Source organism: Ceratotherium simum, chromosome 9 (genome assembly GCF_057802395.1).
Source record: "Ceratotherium simum simum isolate JZ-2026a chromosome 9, ASM5780239v1, whole genome shotgun sequence".
NCBI classification, from domain to species: Eukaryota; Metazoa; Chordata; class Mammalia; order Perissodactyla; family Rhinocerotidae; genus Ceratotherium; species Ceratotherium simum.
The window spans coordinates 43,073,859-43,096,657 of NC_141908.1; the positions used below are offsets into that span (position 1 = coordinate 43,073,859).

The 22,799-nt window shown below is 37.7% G+C and overlaps 1 protein-coding gene across 9 annotated transcripts in view; it reads right to left on the reverse strand.

Moving 5' to 3' along the window:
* Positions 1-22,799, reverse strand: part of KCNH7 (potassium voltage-gated channel subfamily H member 7) — a 495,283-nt gene that overhangs the window by 160,813 nt on the left and 311,671 nt on the right. For all 9 annotated transcript variants that reach the window (XM_087435296.1, XM_087435302.1, XM_087435299.1 and 6 more), the window contains one exon: positions 2,876-3,031. In XM_087435296.1, coding sequence (XP_087291422.1) covers positions 2,876-3,031 — 156 coding nt within the window. The remainder of the gene's footprint in view (positions 1-2,875; positions 3,032-22,799) is intronic.

Genomic DNA, 22,799 nt, shown 5'->3' on the forward strand with positions numbered 1-22,799 from the left:
TTAATGCAACAGAAGAGAGGGAACAAAGTAAGCTGATAAAAAAGCTGAATTAATAAGGATAAAAGCAAAATTTTATGAGTTTGTAAACTAAGAGGATTAATACACCAATAAAATTTAGGTCCTTGGAAAGAAAAGTATCAGCAAATCAAAAATTTTAAATGCAGAAAACAAAAATAAACGAGCCGAGAAATGTCAGGAAGGAAATAACTATAGGAACAGAGGAAATCTGTAAAACATAAAAGACTACTTTGTATAATTCTGTTAAAATACATTTTTAAAATCTATATGAAATAAATAATTTTCTCAGGAAATAAAATTGAACCAAACTGATACTAGTTGAGCTGGAAAATTTGAATAGTCCAGTCTCTGGAAAAAAAAATTGTCAAAAACCTACTCCAGGGCCGGCCCCGTGAAAAAATTGTCAAAAACCTACTCCAGGGCCGGCCCCGTGGCTTAGCGGTTAAGGGCGTGCGCTCTGATGCTGGCGGCCCGGGTTCGGATCCCGGGCACGCCCCAAGGCACCACTTCTCTGGAAAAAAAAATTGTCAAAAACCTACTCCACAAATAAGCAGCGAAGCTAGATGCGTTCGCAGGGGAATCGCACCTAACTTCTAAAGTCCAGATGATCCCCAAGCTATTCAGATGGTTCTGTAGCAAAGAAAATAGAGAAGAAACTCCTAATTAGTTTCTGAAGGAATTATAACTTTGATACCAATACCTGATGAAATTGCACACACACACACAAGAATTACAGATCAGTTTCCCTCATGATCATCAATGCAAAAATCCTAAATTAATTTTAGGTAAACCCTATTGCATATTACAAAATGAAATACACCATGTTCAAATGCAGCTCCTTCCAGGGATGTAAGAAGGGTTCCATGTGAGTAACTCCATGAATGAAATTTACCATACAGATAAGAAAACAGAATAACGCACTTATATCCACAGATACTGAAAAGGCAATTTACAAATTTTAACACCCATTCTTAATAAATATAAGTCAAGGAAAACGTCCTTAAAATTATAAAATATGTACAACACAACTCACAGGTCATCATTTGAATTAATGGTGAACACTGGTGGCATTTACATAAAAATCAGAAACAAGGCACCAGGTTCACCATCAATTTCTTTTTAATGTCATGTTGGAGGTAATAGCCTGCACAATTAGACAAGAGAAAACTATTAGATGTTTAAGAATTGGAAAGGAAAATGTAAAACAATGTCTATTTGGTATAATAGAACACTTGAAAAACTCATGCGAGTCAATGTATAAACCACTGCAAATTAAGAAAACTTACTAAGATGGTAGGACATAAAATTAACATACTCAGAAAAAATCAGGAGCCTTAAAAATAATCAGAAGACATAATGAAAGAGAAGATTCTATTTATAATAGCAGCACAACAAAAAATTAAATGCCAAGTAGCAAATTAAAAAATACAGAAAAGTTTAAAACACTTCTGAAAGACACAAAAATTAGACTTAAAAACGAAAATACATATAATGTTCTTGTGCAGAATAACTGAACATCATAAAGATGCTAATTTTCTTCAAATTTACTTATAAAATTAATGCGAATCCAATAAAATACCAAAGAATTTTTTTCTATATCTAGATAAGTTGATTCTAAAGTTCATATGGAATATTCTGCAAGAAATAACCCCAAACACCTGAAAATTAATATCAAAGGGAGCATGTCATATCAGAGATTAACTGTATATTTAAAACAGTGTGATTTTGAATGATAAATAGACCAACAGAACAGAATAGAAAGTCCAGAAATATATTTAAGCACATAAGGAAGTTTAGTATGTGTTAAAGGTGGCATCTCAAATTATTGGTGAAAAGATAGACTTTCTAAGAAATGATGTTAGAACAACTGGAAAGCCATTAATTAATGGCTAAATGATAAATTAAATTTATATCTTGCACTATAAACCAAGCTAAACCTAAAATGGATCAGAGATCCTAAAAAGTAAAACCAAATAAGATCTAGAAAAAAACCCTGAATTTCTTTACAACCATGAAATGGTGAAAGCTTTTCTAATTATGACTCCAAAATTCAGAATCAATAAAAGAAAAGGTTGATAAATTTAGCCACATTACCAAAAAAAAAAAACACCTTTACATGACAAAAGTCAGGAAAAAGATAAAGGACAAATTATTTGCTGGGGGAGCTATCTACTGCTTACTCTACAATTTGAAAAAGACAAAAAAATTGAAAATGTATATGAGAAATGGATAGTTGAGAGAAAAAGAAATGTCCATAGTGCTTAAATATATGAACTTCACTCATAATAAGATAAGAGTAAACTAAAACTAGTTGAGGTACTACTTCTCACCTATCATAAAGACAAAAATCAAGAAAACTTTCACTCTGTTGACATGGCTTTGGGGAAAAGTTCTAATACATTGCTGGTGGTAGTGTAAAATTGTTTAACCATACGGAGGGGAGTTTGGCAGTATCTAAAAAGATTACATATACATTTACTCTTTGACCTAGGAATCCCACTTAAAGAACCCTACCCTGAAGATGCTTTTGTCTAGGAATACACATATACATGTATGAAAACACACATGCACAATTCATTCTGGCATTACTTGTAATAGTCAAAGTTTGGAAATAAATGTCCGTCAGTAGGCGACTGATTGAATGAACTATGGTATATCCAAGTCAAATGGCTTTGAAATCAGCTGATCAATTGTGTAAGGCACCAAAGGGTAACATCAGCTATGGCTTTATTTTACATAAAATTATTTTACTTAAAGTCAAACATATTTTGAGAAATGAATCAAAATGAAAAATGTATTAAAATTACTACAGTAGCAGAATATCAAGAGCATTATGTGTATTTTGCCTTTTACTTACGGTTTACAGTTTTGACTGGTAAGATTGGGTTTACCCTCTCTGGGGAGGCAGCATTTTCCTCATCTGTCACATATTCAAAATTAATGATGAACATCATGGCCACGCCCTCTTGGTTTTTCACTGGAATTATGTGAGTGTTACAAATGAAAGTAGATCCTAAGTAAATGAAAAATAAGTGTTAGGTCAAAAATATGCCTTTATTTTGAAGTATCAGTAATATTAAAATTCTAATTAACCCCTAAGAATTTTCTATCTTAAATGACCTCTGAAATTAAATAAAAAATAATTTGACTTTTTATTTTATATTTTATTCCATATTTATTTACAAAAAAGTGCACAAATTTTTCCAGAAAGACTTTACAGGAAAATCCACGTGCTCGCCAGGGAAAAGCAGAATATCAAATCTTATTTGTTTTCACATCCACCACTATAAAAATTAGTATAGAAAAAAAAAGACATATTCTTTAACTTTCTAGGAAAAACTCTTAGCTTTTCCTTATGTATTTTGATTGTCTGAATCTATATAAAATATAGCTGTATAAACAATGAAGATAACTCATCTTGTGTCATCTTGATTTTAGCGTTAAGCAAATTATTTCTTTTTTCTCCTTTTTATTTCTTGGACATAAAGTAGTAAATTATTGACTCTGTCTTAAATATATTCCAATAATTCTTTCCTTTTTTGTGCAAAATTGATAGTGCCCAAATTATAATGATTTTGTTTGGTTTGTAATCTGTTAGAAAATAAAAACAAAATAATTGTCTATGTTATTGTGTTAATTTGATCCCTTCAACTAGGAAGATGATATTCTTTAAAAAGCACAATTATAGGTCTAATAAGATACATTTTATTATAATCTTCTGGAAATGAAATGAACAAAGGGATGACTTAGTTTACAACTAACTACCACCACCCATCCTTGAACAGAAAACCTGACATCTAAGATTTTGAGAATAAAGTCTTCTTCTTTTAAAAGAAGCTGACTTCTTTTAAATCAACCAAGTCCTGACTTCTTGTACCTGACTTCTAGAACTGAGTATTCCCGCAAAGCGTTTTTCTCACATCTTTATCCCCTGAATATTTTCTTTAGTCATGGTGACAGAAATTTCACAGGTTAGGGATGTGTTTGGATTCAAAAGTACAGTAGTCCCCACTATCCGTGGAGGGGTGGGAGGAAATATATTCCAAGATCCCTGGTGCATGCCTGAAACTATAGATAGTACCGAAACCTATATGTACCATTTTTTTTCCTATACATACATACCTATGATAAAGTTTAATTTATAAATTAGGCACAATAAGAGATTAACAACAATAACTAATAATAAAATAAAACACATAAGATACTGTAATGAAGTTACAGTAGATCTTAGCAACCTCAGCATATGATTTTTTTCTTTCCTTATTAAGTCAAGAACTTTCACCTTTTCACTTAAAGGAAGCACTTTAGGGCTTCTCTTTGGCATATCCAAATTGTCAGCATCACTTTTCTTGCCTTTTGGGGCTATTATTAAGCAAAATATGCGTTACTTGAACACAGGCATTGTGATACCGTGACAGTGGATCTGATAACAAAGACAGCTAGCTACTAAGTGACTAACTGGCGGGTAGCGCATAGAGTATGGATATGCTGGACAAAGGGATGATTCACATCCCAGCAGGGCTGGAGTGGGATGGCATGAGATTTCATCACACTGCACAGAACAGTGTACAATTTAAAACTTCCCATTGAAATGGAATTTTCCATTTAATGTTTTTGGAGGCAGCTGACCACGGGTAACTGAAACCACAGAAAATGAAACTGCAGATAGAGGGGACTACTGCATTGTATCTTTTAAATGCAAAAACTTAAGGAAGAGTTCTCAACCATTTGGGCAATAGAGTGTATTTTGATTGCTTTCTTTTTTAACACTAGCTGGGACCCTCTGAATCTTGAGGAAAGTGATAGTTCAGTGTAGAGGCAGGAGCAGGTTGGGAGCGAGGTAAGTCTGCCATGAAACTTCAGAGGGAGATGTGGGAGAGTGAGAGGACACCAAGAGACTGGGGACAGGGGCATGGGCAAATAGCAGAAGAATGTAGTAGGAAGCCTCAGCATCCGCAGAGGCTGGTGGATGGCAGTATTCCAAAATGGTGTCCAAAGTCAGCTCTATTAAAAACAAAAGAAGTATGAGAAAACTCCTTTCTTTCTTATCCTTGCAACATGGCTCCTGGTTGCCAGAGCTGAGAACAAAAGCTATTGATAATATTGCTATAGACTCAGATATCACAGGCTGAAGGGCTTTTGAGGGTGGGCCTGGAGATCTAATTATTATTTATGAAATTATTTCTATGAGCGAACATGTTCTAGTTTCCAAGGAACTGATTTACAAATACACTTTTAGAACATAGACTCTTTGTAAGTTGAGGATGCTTATGTGCTAGTTATGATTCAGATTTTTAAAAGTGGATAGCCTCCCAGATTTGAAATTTAGATCTTATTTATAAGTAATTTCATATTTTCTATAAATGGGGTCATGTTTTTACAGATGTTGGAAAGTATGTTTTAAGAATGACATGCTGTACCTTCACAGTCTTCAGCTATATTTTTAATTCATTTAATAAAATAGTTAGCTAGAGCACGTGTCATAGTTACCATGGTAACAAACGAGATGACTTTAGTAAACAGAAAATAAGCAATTTAAGACTGTTTCATTAGAACTAAAAATAGAAGTGCTTTAGGCCAGGCATCACAATACAAATTGGTTAAACAGAGAGTCTGAGGAGATGCTAGAAATAGCCATTATGTATTTTGCTAATGAACCAAAAAGCATATTGATTTTTACCACTTAAATTGACATTTCCAGGATCATTTAGAATATCATTGTGAATTCACAGATTTGCTGCTTAGCAGTTTCAAATCTTTCAACGTTTGAGGTATACCGCCGATTGTACAACAAAACATAAAGCACAGATTTTTGAGAAATCAATAGATAAAAGATGTGGGGATAGAGATCTCAGGTTTGTACTACAGCAGAGTAATTTTGCTTTCCGTTAATAAGGGGCAAATCCATGTCTTTCGATATTATGCTTGTAAATTTACTGTCTAGTGCTAAAAATCATAAAATTATAGTGCTTTATAAAAAAGTTCAGCTATATGCATTGGCTCCATAGCATATTGAATAAGTATAATTAATCTGGGATTTACTGCCCGCTATCATTGTTTCCTGCACGTTTCTATTAAGCATATATCTCCTGTAAAGTCAACTGAAGACTCATATTTACATTTTTTTTCTCTTTTAGTTTTTGGATTTAATGTCTCCATCAATCTTCCATAGTCTCCTGGAAAGCAGATATTGAAAGGAGATACATGGAATTTAGAAGAGGAGAATCAAATACATTTCATAGATCAAAAACATTTTAGCTTGCAGAATTCTTCAAAATCTAACTTCTGTTAAGTCACTACTTTTGTAAAGTAACATTACCCTAAGAAGTTACTACTGTGTGCCCCTAAATGTTTTTCTTGAATGCAACATTGGGAACAAGAGAAATGGAAACATAAGCCATAAAATAGTAATCTAGCAATGAGAAAAGAATAGACACGTTCAATAATATGTAAATAAGGGAACTAAAAAATCTAGAAATAATAAGTTCAGAACTTGTTAAAATAAATCTTATATTCAAATGAAATTAATTATGTTTGCTAAGAAGAAGCTTATTTACAATAACATTATCCAATAATTATAAAATTATACATGCAATTATACTAATATTAGTTAGACTCAAGTTAATTTCCATGTTTTGTCTCTGGAATAAAAACATTTTCAAAGTGGAAAAGGCTGCTTAGAGGAACAGTGCTCATTTTAATAAAATGTCTAGAATGTTAATTTTTAACTGTAGCCACAGAACAAGCAAACTCAGAGTAATCTGAATAATTACTCCTTTATTAATAAATTAGTGGCATACTCCCAGCTGCATTTAAAAATAAAAGACCAGGCGGCCCCGTGGCTTAGCGGTTAAGTGCGTGCGCTCCGCTACTGGCGGCCTGGGTTCGGATCCCGGGCGCGCACCAACACACCACTTGTCCTGCCATGCTGAGGCCGCGTCCCACATACAGCAACCAGAAGGATGTGCAACTATGACATACCACTATCTACTGGGGCTTTGGGGAACAAAAAAAAAGGAGGAGGATTGGCAATAGATGTTAGCTCAGAGCCGGTCTTCCTCAGCAAAAAGAGGAGGATTAGCATGGATGTTAGCTCAGGGCTGATCTTCCTCACAAAAAAACAAAAAAATAAAAAAATAAAAATAAAAGACCAGGACTCTTCCCTTTGAGCCTCTTTAAAGACTACTGTTTGTATTCACAGGGCATCCTTATGTTCCCTGAAGTCAACAAATGTTTATTGAGCACCTAACATTGGGTGTTCTGGGTTCTCAGACCAGGTGAAGAGAAGACAGCAGTGAAAAAAACAAATCAAGGTTCTGCACTTATGGAACTTGTATCCTACTGGGGAGACGTAATAAACAAACACGTAAGTATCTCATATATCAAGTGAAAATAAGTACCATGAAGAGAAAGAAACCAGAATAAGGTGGTAGACAATAGCAGTAGTAAGGGAATGTTTCGCAAATAAAATGACATGTAATCAAAGACATAAAGGAAGTCATGGAGTGAGCCACGTGGCTCTGTGGATAAAGAGTGCACCTGGCAGAGAAAACTGTAAGTGCAGCATGAGAGCCAGTGTGACTAGTGCAGTGTGGTGGTTGTGCGGTAGGATGGGGTTGGAGAGTAGGTAAGGTCAAAGGAAAAGGAGAGCGCCACACCATGTGGAAGGCCAACGTATGGATTTGGAGCTTACCTCTGAGTTAGACAGGAAGGCATTGGAGGGTTTTGTGCAGACGTTGGCATGATTTGACTTCCAAGTGTTCCTCTGACTTCTGTGTAAAGAGTAGCTTGTAGGGGATGCCAGGATGGAAGCAGGGAGGCCTATTAGGAAAATTTCCCGATAGTATTGGCAAGCCGTGAGAGTGGTTTGGATAGGGTGGTGTTGCTGAAGGTGATGAGAAGGGGTCTGTTTGAATATTTTGACAGTAGAGCTTATAGGATTTGCTGATAACTTGGAAGGGATGTGAATGAATGAGAGTCCAAATTTGGAGGTTGAGGAACTGGAAGAATGGAGACGCCATTTAGTAAAATGAGGAAGACTGTGGGAGGAAGTGATCAGATTTTGCTTTTGTAAGTGAGAGATATTGCAGCATATTTATATACAAGTAGATTAATCTTTTTCAAATGATTCTATTCCATGTTTTGTTGCATAAAGTCCCATCTTTTAGTAAGGCTCAATAAAAGTCTAACTCTATTCCAAAACATAGTAATTTTCTTTGTTTGGCTTCTTGGCCAACTGCAATTCACTTCACTGTGAAATGATTTTCCATGTACTTAGTATTCATAGGTAATAGTGTATAGCTTATTGCTTGAGAATACCAGCTCTCCAATCAGACTGTCTGAATCCGAATCAAGATAGATTCAAGGCCAAGGCTCTATCCTTTACCTGATGAGTAAAACTTGGGTGATTTACTAAATGTCATGGCACCTCAGTTTACTCATCTGTACAATGGGGATAATTCCTACTTCATAGAATTTTTTTTAGGATCCAAATGAGTTAGTATCCATGTACTAGGGTATTAGAATAGGTTTCTCCTTGTCTCAGTTTTCACTGATATGATATGCTAATATAATAGATGCCAGAGAACTAAAGTGAGAATGACCCCATTCCATCCGACACATGCAGATTTACAAAGGTAATAGCTACAGAACCTTTATATCAAGAATGTAAAACAGCCAAGGAGTGGAGAGGAGAGTTGTGTGAGAGGATTTGAGAGGAGATTTCTATGGATAGTACTGGCCCATTGCTGTGAGTTTCCCTTCTTTCCAACTCTAGGAGCTGCCACCTTCTAAGGCCAGGCCTGATGAGGGCATCTTGAGGGTCCACTCCGGGACCTTTGAAATGTGCTCCCTGAGATTGGGAGACAGAGACGACAGGTATTTGAAAGCTAATGTGGATAAGTGGTAGGCCATAGTGGAAACTTAATCCTGGGGGCATAGAGGATTAAGAAGAGACAATCTCTCAGCTTCTGTGGCAGAGACAGTGGGCATCATTATTGGGACAAGTGGGTGCACCCAAATGTTGTTGGAAGGGCAGTTATAGTCAAGTCTCCTCGACCAGGAATGGGCACAAGATCTCCCTGGGATGAGAGGCAAGCGGACTCCAGAGGAAGAGATGGGTGGTTAACTACCTGATGCCAGAGGCCAAGGAGGGAAAAGGCAAGGAGGGATAGCATCAGTCGGGGAAGGGACCCAAAAGGAGGCAGAGTCCCAGCAGTGTCTCTGAAAGGCCCATCCTAGTGTCCGGGAGAGACAGTGTCAGCTCTGCCCATCTGCCAGACCCAGGCAGGGCACACACACCAGCCAGGTAAGAACTGTCCTCCTCCGTAACCTTCCTCCCTCACCTTCTACCTAGAGAGGAGCAAATAGCAACTGGGGTGTGGAAGAGGGCAAAAGGTAGGAGGTTGAAGCTGGCTTCCTATCACATTCTGACCTGAAGCAGAATGGAAATCGTAATTTTGGAACTGAGACTGTTTTTACAACAGAACATGACCAGAAGGGAAGAATCTGCCAAATCACCATCCGAAGGCAGTGGTCAATAACTCTAGTGAATAAAGTTCAATGAGTTGACAAAAAACAAAAGTAAGCTGCATTTTGTCCACAGTCTGAGTTCACACTCTTCAGTAGAACTCATACATACAAAGCTCTTAGATCAGTACATGCCATGGAGCAAAACTCAATAATGTGAGCTATTATTTTTGCCTCTTGTTGGAGGTTCTCCAGAGGGGCAAGTTAACTCTCAAGGCTGTCTATGCAATTTCCTCCAACCCTTTACCATTCTTGGAACCACAAGCTACACTGTTTGTTCATATTTTGGGGCACCAAAATAGCTGATTGGTTTAGCAAATGCCTCAGAGTTTTTAATTCCCCCCTTTCTAGTAGACTGGGGAGCTCTTTTAAGATTAAAAAATACCATTAGAGACCTGCCCTACAAGAAAAAAGAAACATAGCAACCTCAGGATACAAAGCCCTCATCAAAGAGGTAGCGTTGGTCATCTCGAATTGAAAAGCCTATCAGAAAAGCAAAGGAGAATGTTAGACCTTCTAGAAGGAGAAAGCTACCCAGTCACGAATGACTTAAGGTGTAGCCAAGTGGAGACACAAGCGAGGAGAAAGCAAAATTTGTACTTGGCCTTTCTGTATGTAATGTTTCCTTTTATTTCTTTCTTTCAGCACCTCTTCCATCTTCCTCTGCTCTCTCCAGGCCTCCAAGGTGAAATACTGTGAACGTCCTCCTATCAAGGAGGAGCATCACAAGATACATTAATTTCTCACAGAACTGTTAATGATATAATGTTACCACTTTCAGGAGAATTTTTTTAAGAAGAGTAGTGAAAAAGAGCAATTATCCAAAAATGAGCTCTAACTCAGCCTCTACATAGAAAAAATATTTTGGTTGGGTGGGTAAGACCTTCTAGATATCCTCAATTCACACCATATAGGTAACTGCCTACTGGTATCAATATCGCTGCTGAGCAAGTTGTGATCTAAAGAACAGGAGAGGACCACTGTGGAGTGCTGGAACAGGACTAGAAGAAATTTCTCTGATTAGAGAGTTTATCTGACATTGTTAAGCCATTTGATTATTTTTTAACAGATGTTATCCTACTTCTGATAAGAAAACTAAACACAACAGAGACTTCATCTTCACTCATGATTTACTCTCAAAATTCATCCCGAGATTTGCAGAAGAAGAGAGCAGTGAAAATATTCCATTTTATAGTACATTTATAACTAGACTGTAAGCTCCTCAAAGAGAAGATATTTTCAATCTATGCACATAGGCCTTAACACATAATGGGAAATCAATTAGTATTTGCTGAATTAATAATGACTCCTTTTAGTTCTCCCTAAAAGTGAGATAGTTCATGAAAAGCTGTCCACAGGAGGTGACCCTTGAGCTAGGCCAGAGCTGCATTTGTGACTGTGGTGGGGAGTAACCTGCAGTCTTAAGAGGAAGGACTTTTGAATTAAAAAGAGACCTGGGTTCTAAGTTTGACAAGTTATTTAGCTTCTCTGTGTTCTGGCTTCTTTCTCTGTAGACTTAGGACAATGTATTTATGCTTTAAAGTATTTGAACACTGAGAGAATACATTTAGAGTATGGTGCCTAGTACATAGTAGACATTCAGTAAAAAGTAGCTCATGGGAATGGAACATTTTAGCATGGTAGGTATAGAAACTGAATATGCCCAAAATGTTACTCTTGTAAGAGGCCAGGAAACACTGAGCCTAAGTTTTTAAGAAGGAAGTTCCATGGAGAAAAAACGCATGCACAAATCAAACCACTTTCACTTTAACAACTGATTACTCAGAAACCACTATGTGCTAAGCATTGTTCTAGGTACTAGGAGTTCAGCAGGGAACAAACCAGACTCAAATCCTTGCCACTGTGTAGTTTAGAGTCTAGTAGGCTTGGAGGAAACAGAAATAAACAAGTAAAATACATAGTAGATAAAATGATGATAGTACATAGACTATTGTGGAGAAAATAAAGAAAGGAGATAGTGAGTGCCAGGTGTAGGGGTAAGTTTATAACTTTTCTTCTCTGAGAAGGTCACATTTGGGTAAGGAATTGAGGAAGATGAGAAATGAGTCATGAGGATATCTGGGAAAAGAGGTAACAACACACGTACAGGCCCCGTTATGGGCTGAATTGTGTCCTCCGAAATTCATACGTTGAAGCCCTAACCCCCAACGTGACTGTATTTGGAGACAGGGCCTACAAGGAGGTAATTGAAGTTAAATTATGTTGTAAGGGTGGGACTCTAATCCAATAGGACTAGTGTCATAATAAGAGGAAGAGACACCAGGAGTCTGCACACACAGAGGAAAGGTCACGTGAGGACCCAATGAGAAGGCTGCTATCTGCAAGCCAAGAAGAGAGTTCTTACCAGAAGCCAACCTTGCTAGCACCTTGATCATGGACTTCAGCCTCCAGAACCGTGAGAAAATAAATTTCTGCTATTTAAGTGGCCCAGTCTGTGGTACCTGGTTATGGCAGCCTGAGCTGATTAAGATGCCCTGAGGCTGGGGCATGCCAGGGCAGGTGGCCAGTGTGGCAAAAACAGATGAAGCTGAGGGAAAGTGGTAAGACACGCAGGTCAGAGAGGCAACAGAGCAATGAAGTGGGGCAGGGGGTGCCAGAGGAAGTAGCGCCTTGTGGGCATTGCAATGACTAGGGCTGATGAGGGGAAGCCATTGGGTGGATTGAGAAAGGGAAATGTTAGGCTCTGGTTGCTGTAAAGACATGGACGAATGAAACATTTTATGTTAGTTTTTTAAGCAACTAGGTTTAAATAGACTAACAGTATACTAGATCATATCATATGAGCTAGGAAGCATGGACGAGGCTTGATCAGTAGGAGGTCATGTCCTGATGGCCTTCTATGTTCTTGGAATTCAGTCTTTTCGTGTTAGGGATATAGTGAATTGCTTTATACATGAGAGTATTTTCAGAAGAAGTATTTTAGTGTTTAGACTGAGGACATGGGTCGCTTTAGGAACTAATGATGTCTTAGAGAAGAAAAGTAATTTCAAAAGAGATGGGAGCTATTTGATTGAAGAGACGGAAGGCACATTTAAAACTACTTGATAACTCTCATACAATATCATATCAACAAGAATAAATGGAACAGGTATTTCCAATGAGCACGTATAGTCTACTTGGCTTTCTGGATTGGGTCAAACTTGACTGCTTGAGGGAGGCAAGTATCCTAATACCAGCCTATCTCTCTTATTTCACCAGCCACCTGCTTAAGCCTAAAGGAGTGTAGTGAAAGCAAACAGGAGGAACACATGTGAGCTAATAAAAACACTTTATACAGAAGCATTATTAACAAAAGGACTGAGCTGGCGAATTTGGCAGTGCATCTAATAATATATTAGGTCTAAACAAACAACTTTACCATAGTAATCACCAACATATACGGATTTAACATAACAATCACCAACATAACTAAATCACAACAATTAAGAACATACTTAGATAGTTGATATAGTTGATGGAGTAACATGGGACTAGAAGTACCCTTTCAGAATTTCCAGGAGAGATTGTATATATGCATTTCATTTGAAAAATGAAGAACTAACCTAATTTACACAAACCTGGTTGCCATGTTTACATTCTATGTGGTAGTATTAGCACTGTCTGAGACCCAACAGTATGAATATATTATTTTTAATTACTTCTTATTTAAAATGATTTTAAACACTCAGAAAATGGTGAGGTAGAGCCAGTGAGTAGCAAATTTCTTGGATGCGGATAGCCCCTGGAACTGCACAGACCTGGCTCTGCTATTATTCACTGAGGGACATTGGGCAGGATATTTCATCTCCCCAAGACTCAGATCCCTCATCTGTAAAATGAGGGAAGGAAGAGAGAGTACTCTGATTTACAGCATTGTTGGGAGGGGGAAACTAGATAATCCATGTAAAGTACTTAGCATGGAACCTGGTGCATAGAAAGGGAGCAATAAATGAGTGTTACTGTTATCGACTGGGGTGGGAAAAATCAGTTTCTCAACTTGAAATGGTGGTTAAATTTCCTTCAAAGGTTCTATGATAAAATGGAGTCATTCATCTCTTAAGGAGCTTCAGAGACGAACTCATCAGGTCAATTCCCTCGTCTTCAGATGAGAAGGTGCTTCAAACAGCATTTTGAACAGGGTGGGGGCTTATTAGAGGGAAGATCTTTTGATCACCTAGTGTCTAAAATATGTCTCCTTAACTTTGCAGTGACGAGGCCCTTGGTTTATTTCCTATATTTCTCCTGTCCCCGTGGACTCTTCTATTGCCTTTAAAAAGTATACTGTATACTAGATAACTTTTATGATAGAACTCAACATCTTTGGCAAGCTCCACAGTTAGTGGAATTTGGTATACAGTAGAAATGTCTGAAACAATGTTTATTTCTGGATTCGCTCTAGGAGTACCATGGGATCAGTATTTGAAAGCACATTTTAAGAAGAAGGATGATAATAGTTAATATTTATTGGGTGCCAGCCACTGTTCTAATGGCTTTACGTACCTTAATATCAGTTGCATCTTCACAAAACCTTAATGATGGTGGCAACATTATCATCCCTGATATGCAGATGAAAAGCAACTGTTCACATTTTCTCCTTTCCCTTGATCTTGAGGGCACTTCTTCCCCTTTGAATGATTGGGACAGAACGCTTGGGTTCCAATTCCTTCATTATGCCAAGACCCTGAATTCCATGATTTTTAAATCAGATATATTCTAAGAGATTTTTATCTTTTATAAGCAATGGCCTGAGAACTAAAACTCTTCCCACTTCTTTGTCTCAGTCTTGCACATTTCTGCAGCCATCCTGGCTTAGGTAGAATTCCCTTCTCCTGCCACCAGGGAGGCAGGAAGGCACCATGTACTTGCTGAGCCTGCCCCAGCCCCACATTTCATTTTAATCCATTCATTCCTATACTGCCTTATGACCATTTTCCATCTCCCCTCCTTCTTATCAGCTCTGAGCTTTCTAAGAATAAGGGTGCCCTACCGTGCTGCCTGGATCCCTATATATTATCTTTACTACTACTATCAGCAACTACATAACTGAATCATAGCTATTATTTTCTGAATGTCTTCTATGTGCCATATGTCTCTCATGAGAAAATTGTATCTCAGAGAAGTTTCTCAAGTAAGTAGTAGAACTAGGGTTTGAACTCAGACATTTCCAGCTTTCACTCTTTGTCCTACATCAATTTTTCCCAAAGAGTGAGATGTTAATAGATGTTACTGGAAAGGGCTTTCTGTAATTAATCCAATTCAGGAAATGTCCTCCTCTAGGAGATGCTCAGTGCACATTAGTGTATTAGAGGTTTGAGAAGTTCTGCAAAAACAAGTATATCTCTTTTGTTTAATGCAGCATTTCCCGAATTTATTTGACTCTGAAATCCTATTTTAGAGAAATTTGCGATAACATCTAGCTCCTTGGAATGTCATTGGAAAACAGTGAATAGTGTTATGCTCCCTTCCTGTTTCAAAGACATCCTTCTGAGAGGGAGGTAGGTAAATATCATAGGTCACCTAGATGTTTATTGGAGAAGGAGGAACTACAGGGAACGAGAGGCTGGGGCAGGAGAGAAAAGAGAATGCCAGAGGCCAGTGTCACCTATTCAATGTACTTTGCTTGGTATTGGTCATGGTCTCAGCTCTCAGAAGCCCGACTAAAATAGCCTTGTCATATTTGATCACAAATCTTGCAGCAATGATTTCCCCATAAGCTAACTCTAAGTTGAAAGATTATTGCTAAATATTAAAATACGATAGAGTGTTTCACATCCTAGGTCCAGTTCATACTGTTTGACAGAGGTCAGTTTTAGAACATAGCAGTCCTAATTCAATCATCCATTACGATTCTGCACCAGAAATTTCTTGAGATCACTCTGACATCTGCAAGGAAATATTTTCAACTGTATTTCCTCAGGAGTCTTTCCTCTTCATTTTCAAAATGTGGACATATGTGAACTTATAATTCTTTGTTGACTCTCCTTTCCATTGACACATTTCTGTTAATAATGTTTACGCTCAGGTATTAGGTTCTCTTCATACTTACAAACTTGATCATTGAAAAAAAGCAAGTTCAGCTGTTTTTCTATATGTGATAAACCACTGATAAATTATTTGTGGATTGAAATTAGAAAGAAAACTCGTAGATCTTGTCTGATTCATAAATCAGATTGCCTCTTACTATGTACTATTATGACTACCCACCTCCCAGCCCTGGTTCCTGTTTAATTGTGGAGATTTTTGGACTGAATTAGTGTATTAGAACATATGAGCTAGAGCAAGCTAAGGCAGATTTGTAATGCTGCATTCAGTATCCAGGCAAACCAAGTCCACATTTGTAATCAGGAACTTTGGAGCATGTGTGTGAAAATTTTCAATACTTTGTGATTTTTATGCCCAAGTAAGTATTTGGTTATTTGGTTCGATTTTTTTTCACAAGACATATTTATGTTACCACGCCTCAAGTTTACCGAAAGCCAGCCCACCCCACTAAACTGCCATTTGTTCAGTAAAATTACATCAACACTCAACTGATTGGGCTGACTCAGAATATGAGCAAATCTGCACATCGCCATGGTATGTGCACACTACTGTCAAGGTCAAACACAATTAGAATCCTGAGGCCAGCTACCACTGTGTGGATGTCATTGCTAACTGAGGCTGTCCGTGGCCATATGCATGGTATGCTCTGTTCACAGTGTATTCCTGATTGCTGAAAGGAACTGTATATTTTTTGCTCTCCCTATGTTTGCAACTTTGGAGCAGGAACAAAAGGTATGAATAATGTGAGTCTCTTCATATCTTAGAATGAGTAAAATATATTTTAAATTAATAAAATTTAACAAGAATTGGGTACCTATGGTATACAAGGTACTGAACCAGAAATTGTAGGGACATTTTATCAGAAGAAGAATACACTCATGAGAGTGTGCCTGAGAAGAGAACAAGTTGTTCCTCTCAGGGATGTGGAAGGTTTCACGGAGAAAGCATCATTTAAGCTGGGTCTAAAATGAATGTGATAGGTAGAAATTGGGAGTGGAGGCATCTCAGGCTGAGAAAAAAGTATGAGCAATGAAGAAATGTGGGGACTCTAGAGTGAAGTGAGTGTGATGTGTGGCTCCTTCCTGGGCAACAAATTTTATTACCCTCATGCCTGGCATTTCTTATTTTGATGACAGCAACAACAGCAACACATAGCTAACTTTTATTAAACAACTGCTATGTGCAGTATGACTCAGTTATGGTGCTGAGTCCTTTACATGCTTTATCTCATATAATCCTCATAAGAACCTTAATGAACTATATACACTAAATATCCTCTTTTTATAGAAGAGGAACTTGACTTCCCCCAAGTCACACAACTAGTCCGTAGGAGAGTCAGGGTTCTAATCTCGATGGTTTAAACAAGCCGGGGTCTTCACACCACACAGTGAAACTTTTATTTCTACTTATTTATAGGTGATACAAATGACCTCTGTCACACAGAGCTCTACATTTTTCCAGAGTCCGACTTCAGCACGTCTCTGCAAGATTCTTAGAGACACCCTCTACTTCATTCGACACAGAAAAAGGCACGTTTTAAAAGAAAAATCAAATCATTGAAAGTGGCTTAGGCTTCTTCTGAGAGTCCTCTAGGATGAGTGCAGACATTTATGGAGTTAAAATTAAGCTCTGTAGGCATGTCTGGGACAAAAAAGTGATAGAAGCAGAAAAAGGTGAAATGGAAGGTATTTCTCCAGGTAACTTAGCCCTTCCCTCTTCTCACAAAAATTCCTACCCTGTTTGACCACTGTAACTTGCAATTTTCCTTTTTATTTTTTAAATACCTAGACTATTTTTAGAGAAGAGCAGAGGGAGAAGAAAGGATGTACTGGAAACTAGTGACAACTGTGCTTCTTCTTCCCATTGGCAATGTTAGTGAGGAACACCTTCTCCAAGGCTTTGACATCAGGCTTTAGGGCATGTGGCTACTATAAATGTCCCCTGTCCCGAAGGCTGCCGCAAGTATGGGGCTGCAGCTGATGCAGCTGACGCCTGATGGCAGGGAGAGCTTTGCAATGGCTCATCTTTCCTGGATATATTTTTCGAAATACAGCTACACAGGAAGAGGGAGAGATGTTTTATTTCAAATTCACCCAGACCACATTTATTGTTGTTTTTATGTTTTACCCACACCAGGATTCGTGACCTATCCTAGTGCTTTTTCAAAGTAACAGAGTAGTGACTGCTATGGTCCAGCTGGACTCTGAGACCACAGAGAAAGATGCAGGATGGCAATGATCTGATTTGTGCACGTGGCAACATATGTTTATCTGAGGGGCAGGATGTACTCTCTGTGTCCATTAGAGGTTGTGTAGTGCAGTGGTTAAGCATAAAGCCTCTGCATCAGATAGTCAGGAGTTACTTCCTGGATCTTCCACTTTCTAGTGTTTGACCTTGGAATAAGTTATTTAACTGCTCTGAGACTCAGTTTCCCCATCTGTAAAATAGGGATGATGATGTTACCCACTTTGTGGAGTTATTGTGAGGATTAAATGAGCCAACATCTGCAAAAATCTTAAAACATTGCCTCGTATTTTGGAAAAAATGCTAGCTATTATTATCACAAAGGAATTATCAAAGGATTATTTTGAATGTCACAGCTGATAAGTCATTGACTAAAAGATAGAGCCAAAAAATTTTTTAAGTTGAGAGGAGGGGACAAAATGTGCTTGTAGTATACCCATTTCCCTTGTAAGCATTTAACTACCCATCCACACCCTATATTTCTGGTCCTATTGGCCTCTAACCATGCAGTTGCCTCACCAGAACTTGCCTTTACTTATAACCTTCTCTTGGGTCTTATCATTTATGAAAATCTACCAGGCCATATATTTACCCAAGGGTCTTGCCTAAGCACTTATTGACAGAGATACATGGGGCTTAATTTTCAGATAAGGGAATAAATCTCAGTTCGGGTGTCTGAAGAGTTTTCACAGATAAGGCCTATGCTCATTTAGTTTTACCCATGCCCAGAAATATCTTGGACATAAAAATGGGTTAATTCTATCAGTTGAAAGTTAACCCTTTAGCTTCTCTCAACAGGAACCTCCAATAACTCCTAAATACCAATCACTCCTTCTTTTGCCTGATGACTTTGAAGCTTATCAGTGACTCTATGTCAACACGTTATCTCTCATAGTTAATCTAATCCCACTTGATAGGAATTTCCTGGAGATAAAGTCCTATATCAGAGAAGTTTCTCTAAAGACGAAAATTTCAGGCACTATGGTAAGCTAATGGGAGAGAGATTTTAATGGCAATGAAGACTTGTATCACCCCTCAAATGGTAAAGAAGAACTGAAAGAAATAATTAAATCGAACACACTGGTGAGATTTCGATAGATATAAAATCACTAGCAAGGCTGATCTGTCACATATTATATTTTAGAAGAAAGAGATTAAAACTTTTAAGTTGAAAAGAATTAATTTCCTAGATTTCTTTCCCTTACTGTCATTGTAAATTGCTAGGAACAAAGAAAACAGGCAGTATTATATAGCAATAATGCTAACAAGAACAAGCAAAGAGTGAACGTTTTGTCATCTACTAACAACACTGGAAACACATAGTAAGAAGCTCCTGTACCAAAATTTCTATCGACAAGAAGAGATTGAATTGATTTCATTGATATTCTTTAAAGCTCAGCTCCTTCTAAGAACTGCACCTGAGAAGCAATCAGTATATCAGTGTCTCCGTGTGCATTTTCTGGAAAGTGTCCCAGAGAGGTGACATCAAGCTGCATATTAACGGGGAATGCATAAATATTTCCAAACTCATTTCAAAATGCAAGGTGATGTGGAATGCTTGGCAAAATATATAGACAGTAAGTGGTATTTCAGAGCCTAGCTGGAGGGAAAATAATTGAACAATGGCATATGCTGCTCCTAGGCCAAACCCTCTCTAGGAAGATCTTAATATGGGAGTGTAAGTAGTGTTGGTATTTGTGCTGGATTTCTTCCGTTTTGCTTTTCAGACTCACTCTCCATCCTTCTCCTCTTGCTCAGAATGGAGAGAAGGTGTTGAATGGACTCCCTTATCCTCTGGCTTCCAGTTGGGTTCTAGCCAGTGGGAATTTCCGGCAAGAGATTGGAAGGAGAGAGAAGAGAGATGGAGTATTTTTTCCCTAGACTCCAGCCCTACTGTGTTGTAGAGTCTTGGATTCATCCCTCACTTAATTTCATAGTTCCTGTCAGCCTTCAGCATATAGTTCTGTCTCAGGGTTCCAGTAATTATCACTCTCTGTGTTGCCCCTTCTAATGGCTCTCCACTATTATTAAGCCGGGTACACGGCACCATTTCTTATTGCTTCTCATAAACACTACCCACACATTTGTAAATTGTACTTTCATTAACTGTCCTCAAATTATCCAAATTGAGTGTTCCAAAAATATTCAGATACTGATTCATACAGGATAAAAATATTACTGGACAAGGAAAGTAAGTGGAAACTTGGTAAGCAGACATTCCATATTTGAAGAATAAAGATGTAGCAAAATACTAGGATCCTGAGAATCAGATGGGTATGTTAGATAAGATAAAAAGAACCTAAAAAAATAGGCCAGATAATAATAATATGGTAATATGGCACTACATTTGTCCCCACATAGATTGGCAAAAATCTTAATCAGGACAAAATATGGGTGTCAGGTATTTGGATAAGATAAATGACTTTCCAAAATTAAATTCCCTTAGAACTTTGAGGAGGATGAAATATAATAGATATAGTTCTGAGCAGTGGTCAGAAGAATGGCAAATTCTGCAGTGGTAATAGCATGGTCAAATTCAACATTTTAGTGAAAGTGAGGGGAACTAAAAATATCCATCAGAAGAGAGTGCTTAATGACAGAAAAGAAAACAAAGAAACAGCAAAAACTGACAGAAGATTTAAAACATTAACAAAAAATACTTATTAATATCCCAGGGAAAACTTTTAAGTCATTTAAAAATACCACAATATATTTCCAAGAAAATAACTCAACCACAAGCCCTGCATGACTAAGTGGCAAAACAATAAGCTTGAACGAAGAAAACAAATAAACAAAAAATTAAAACTTTTTTCCAAAACGAAGAAATTGTGAAAGATAATCAGGGAACCTAGTAAGAATCAAAGGTCAAGTGTAAAAAATTAAGCCAAAAATAATTTGAGGGGCACCTACAAAAAATTTCTAAGCAATTAATTAAGTTAAATAAGTTATTGGAAGATTAAAAAAAACAGAGGAGATGAACTGGGGGACAAATTTGATCACTGAAGGTATATTCAGTGTAGAAAAGGAGACTCAGCTAAAAATTATTCTACTAGTTATGGAAGAGTTCTAGAATCACCTTATGTAAGGAGAATGCATTAAATGTATTGTACAATAACAGTATAAATAAATCACCTCCCATGATCAATATTTAAAATACTCAAGTATGGTGCTGGTGCCTGAAGAATGTAATTTATTATTTTGATGATCAATGTGCTGGTCAATGTGATCCCCATTATAAGCATTTAAGAGGGATCAACAGATTAAAGCAGCGCTTTCATAACAGGCAAGCTGTTGGTAACAGTAATAAATTGTGGGATACTAAAACCTTGTCGAGAATAATGTGTTGGTGGAAAGGTGACGTTTTTCTGTAAGACAAACTCTGGTCTGTTTCATCTATTGGATATTTTTGAGTTTAAATAAAAAACAAACAGAACCAAAATGAAAAGAGAAGAGAAATAAAACAAAGGAATTGGAGAGAAATTGTTAGCTGGCCACCTCGGACCTAGCTTTGTGATAAGAATTTTAACACACCCATTAAATACTGACAGTGTTCAGGGGGCAGGAATTATTGTCTCCATTTTACAGAAGGAAAAAGAATAAAAGGGCTTCACAACTATGTCACTAACTGGCTAAGGCGGAATCCCCACAAAGAAGCAGAATCCAGACTCCTGCTCAGGTCTGTCTGGTTCTAAGTACCCTGTTTATTTCAGTAATTCATTTAGACTTTTTACTTTTTTGAAGAAGGTTAGCCCCGAGCTAACATCTGTGCCAATCTTCCTCTATTTTTTTGTATGTGGGTCGCTGCCTCAGCCTGTCTGACGAGTGGTGTAGGTCTGCGACCAGGGTCTGAACCCAGGAACCCAGGCCCCTGAAGCAGAGTGTGCCTAACTTAACCACTACACCACAGGAACGGCCCCCATTTAGACTTTTAAAAAATTCTTAACAGATATTTATCAGAGATTTTAGAAGGTTTTAAAAATTGAATAACAGTCTGATTTGCACAGTGTTTTGCAAAGATAAGGAGCTGATTGAAAACTAGGAAAGAAAAAAAGGATAGGAGCGATCTGGCATTTCTATGCCTAGGACTCATTAACGTGTTTGCTAGGCAGAATTCTAAGATGGTCCTCAAAATTACCTGCCTCTGGTGTACACACCCTGCATAATTCTAGTGACAGTGAATGTGATGGATTTGACGCTCACAATTAGTTTATGTTATACGGCATAGTTGACTTTAGGAAAGGGAGATTATCCAGGTGCACCCAACATAATCACTTGGGACCTTTAAAAGCAGAGAGTTTTCTCTGGCTGGTCACAGGAGGGTCAGTATTCTTTACTGCCAGCCTTGAAGAAAGCAAACACCCATGTTTGAACTCCTGAGAGGGGAAGCCCCTAGAGGCTGAATGGGGTGCTGAACTGACAACTAGCAGGAAAATGGGAACACAGTCCTACAACCACAGGAAATGAATTCCACTATCAACTAGTACACTTGAAGAGGACCTGAACCCAGATGAGAATTGCAGCCCCAGAATGATAGCTTCATTTTAGCCTGGTGAGACCTTGAGCAGAGAAGCCAGTCACACCATGCCCAGAATTCTGACCTCCGGAACTGTGAGCCAATAAATGGGCATTGTTTTAAGCTGCTAATCTGTGGTATTTAATCATGCAGCTATAGGAAATTAACACACAGCAAAAACTTCTTCTGGAATTTGTCTTATCTGACATTTTTATAAAAGTTCAGGCTATGGAACAGTAAAATTACAGGAAGCTTGTGCATATAGTAAAAGTTTGATCTGTGGGGAATACACTGAATGGAGATTGAGTTATGTTGATTGTGTGAAATGGCAGAAGTTTCAGAGCGGGTTTAAGGCAAGGCCTTTTAGGAAGAATTAATCTGGATGATATTTGCAAGATGATGAATGGGCCTCAACCAGCAATTATGATTCATTAAAGAGCTACAGTGAGCATTT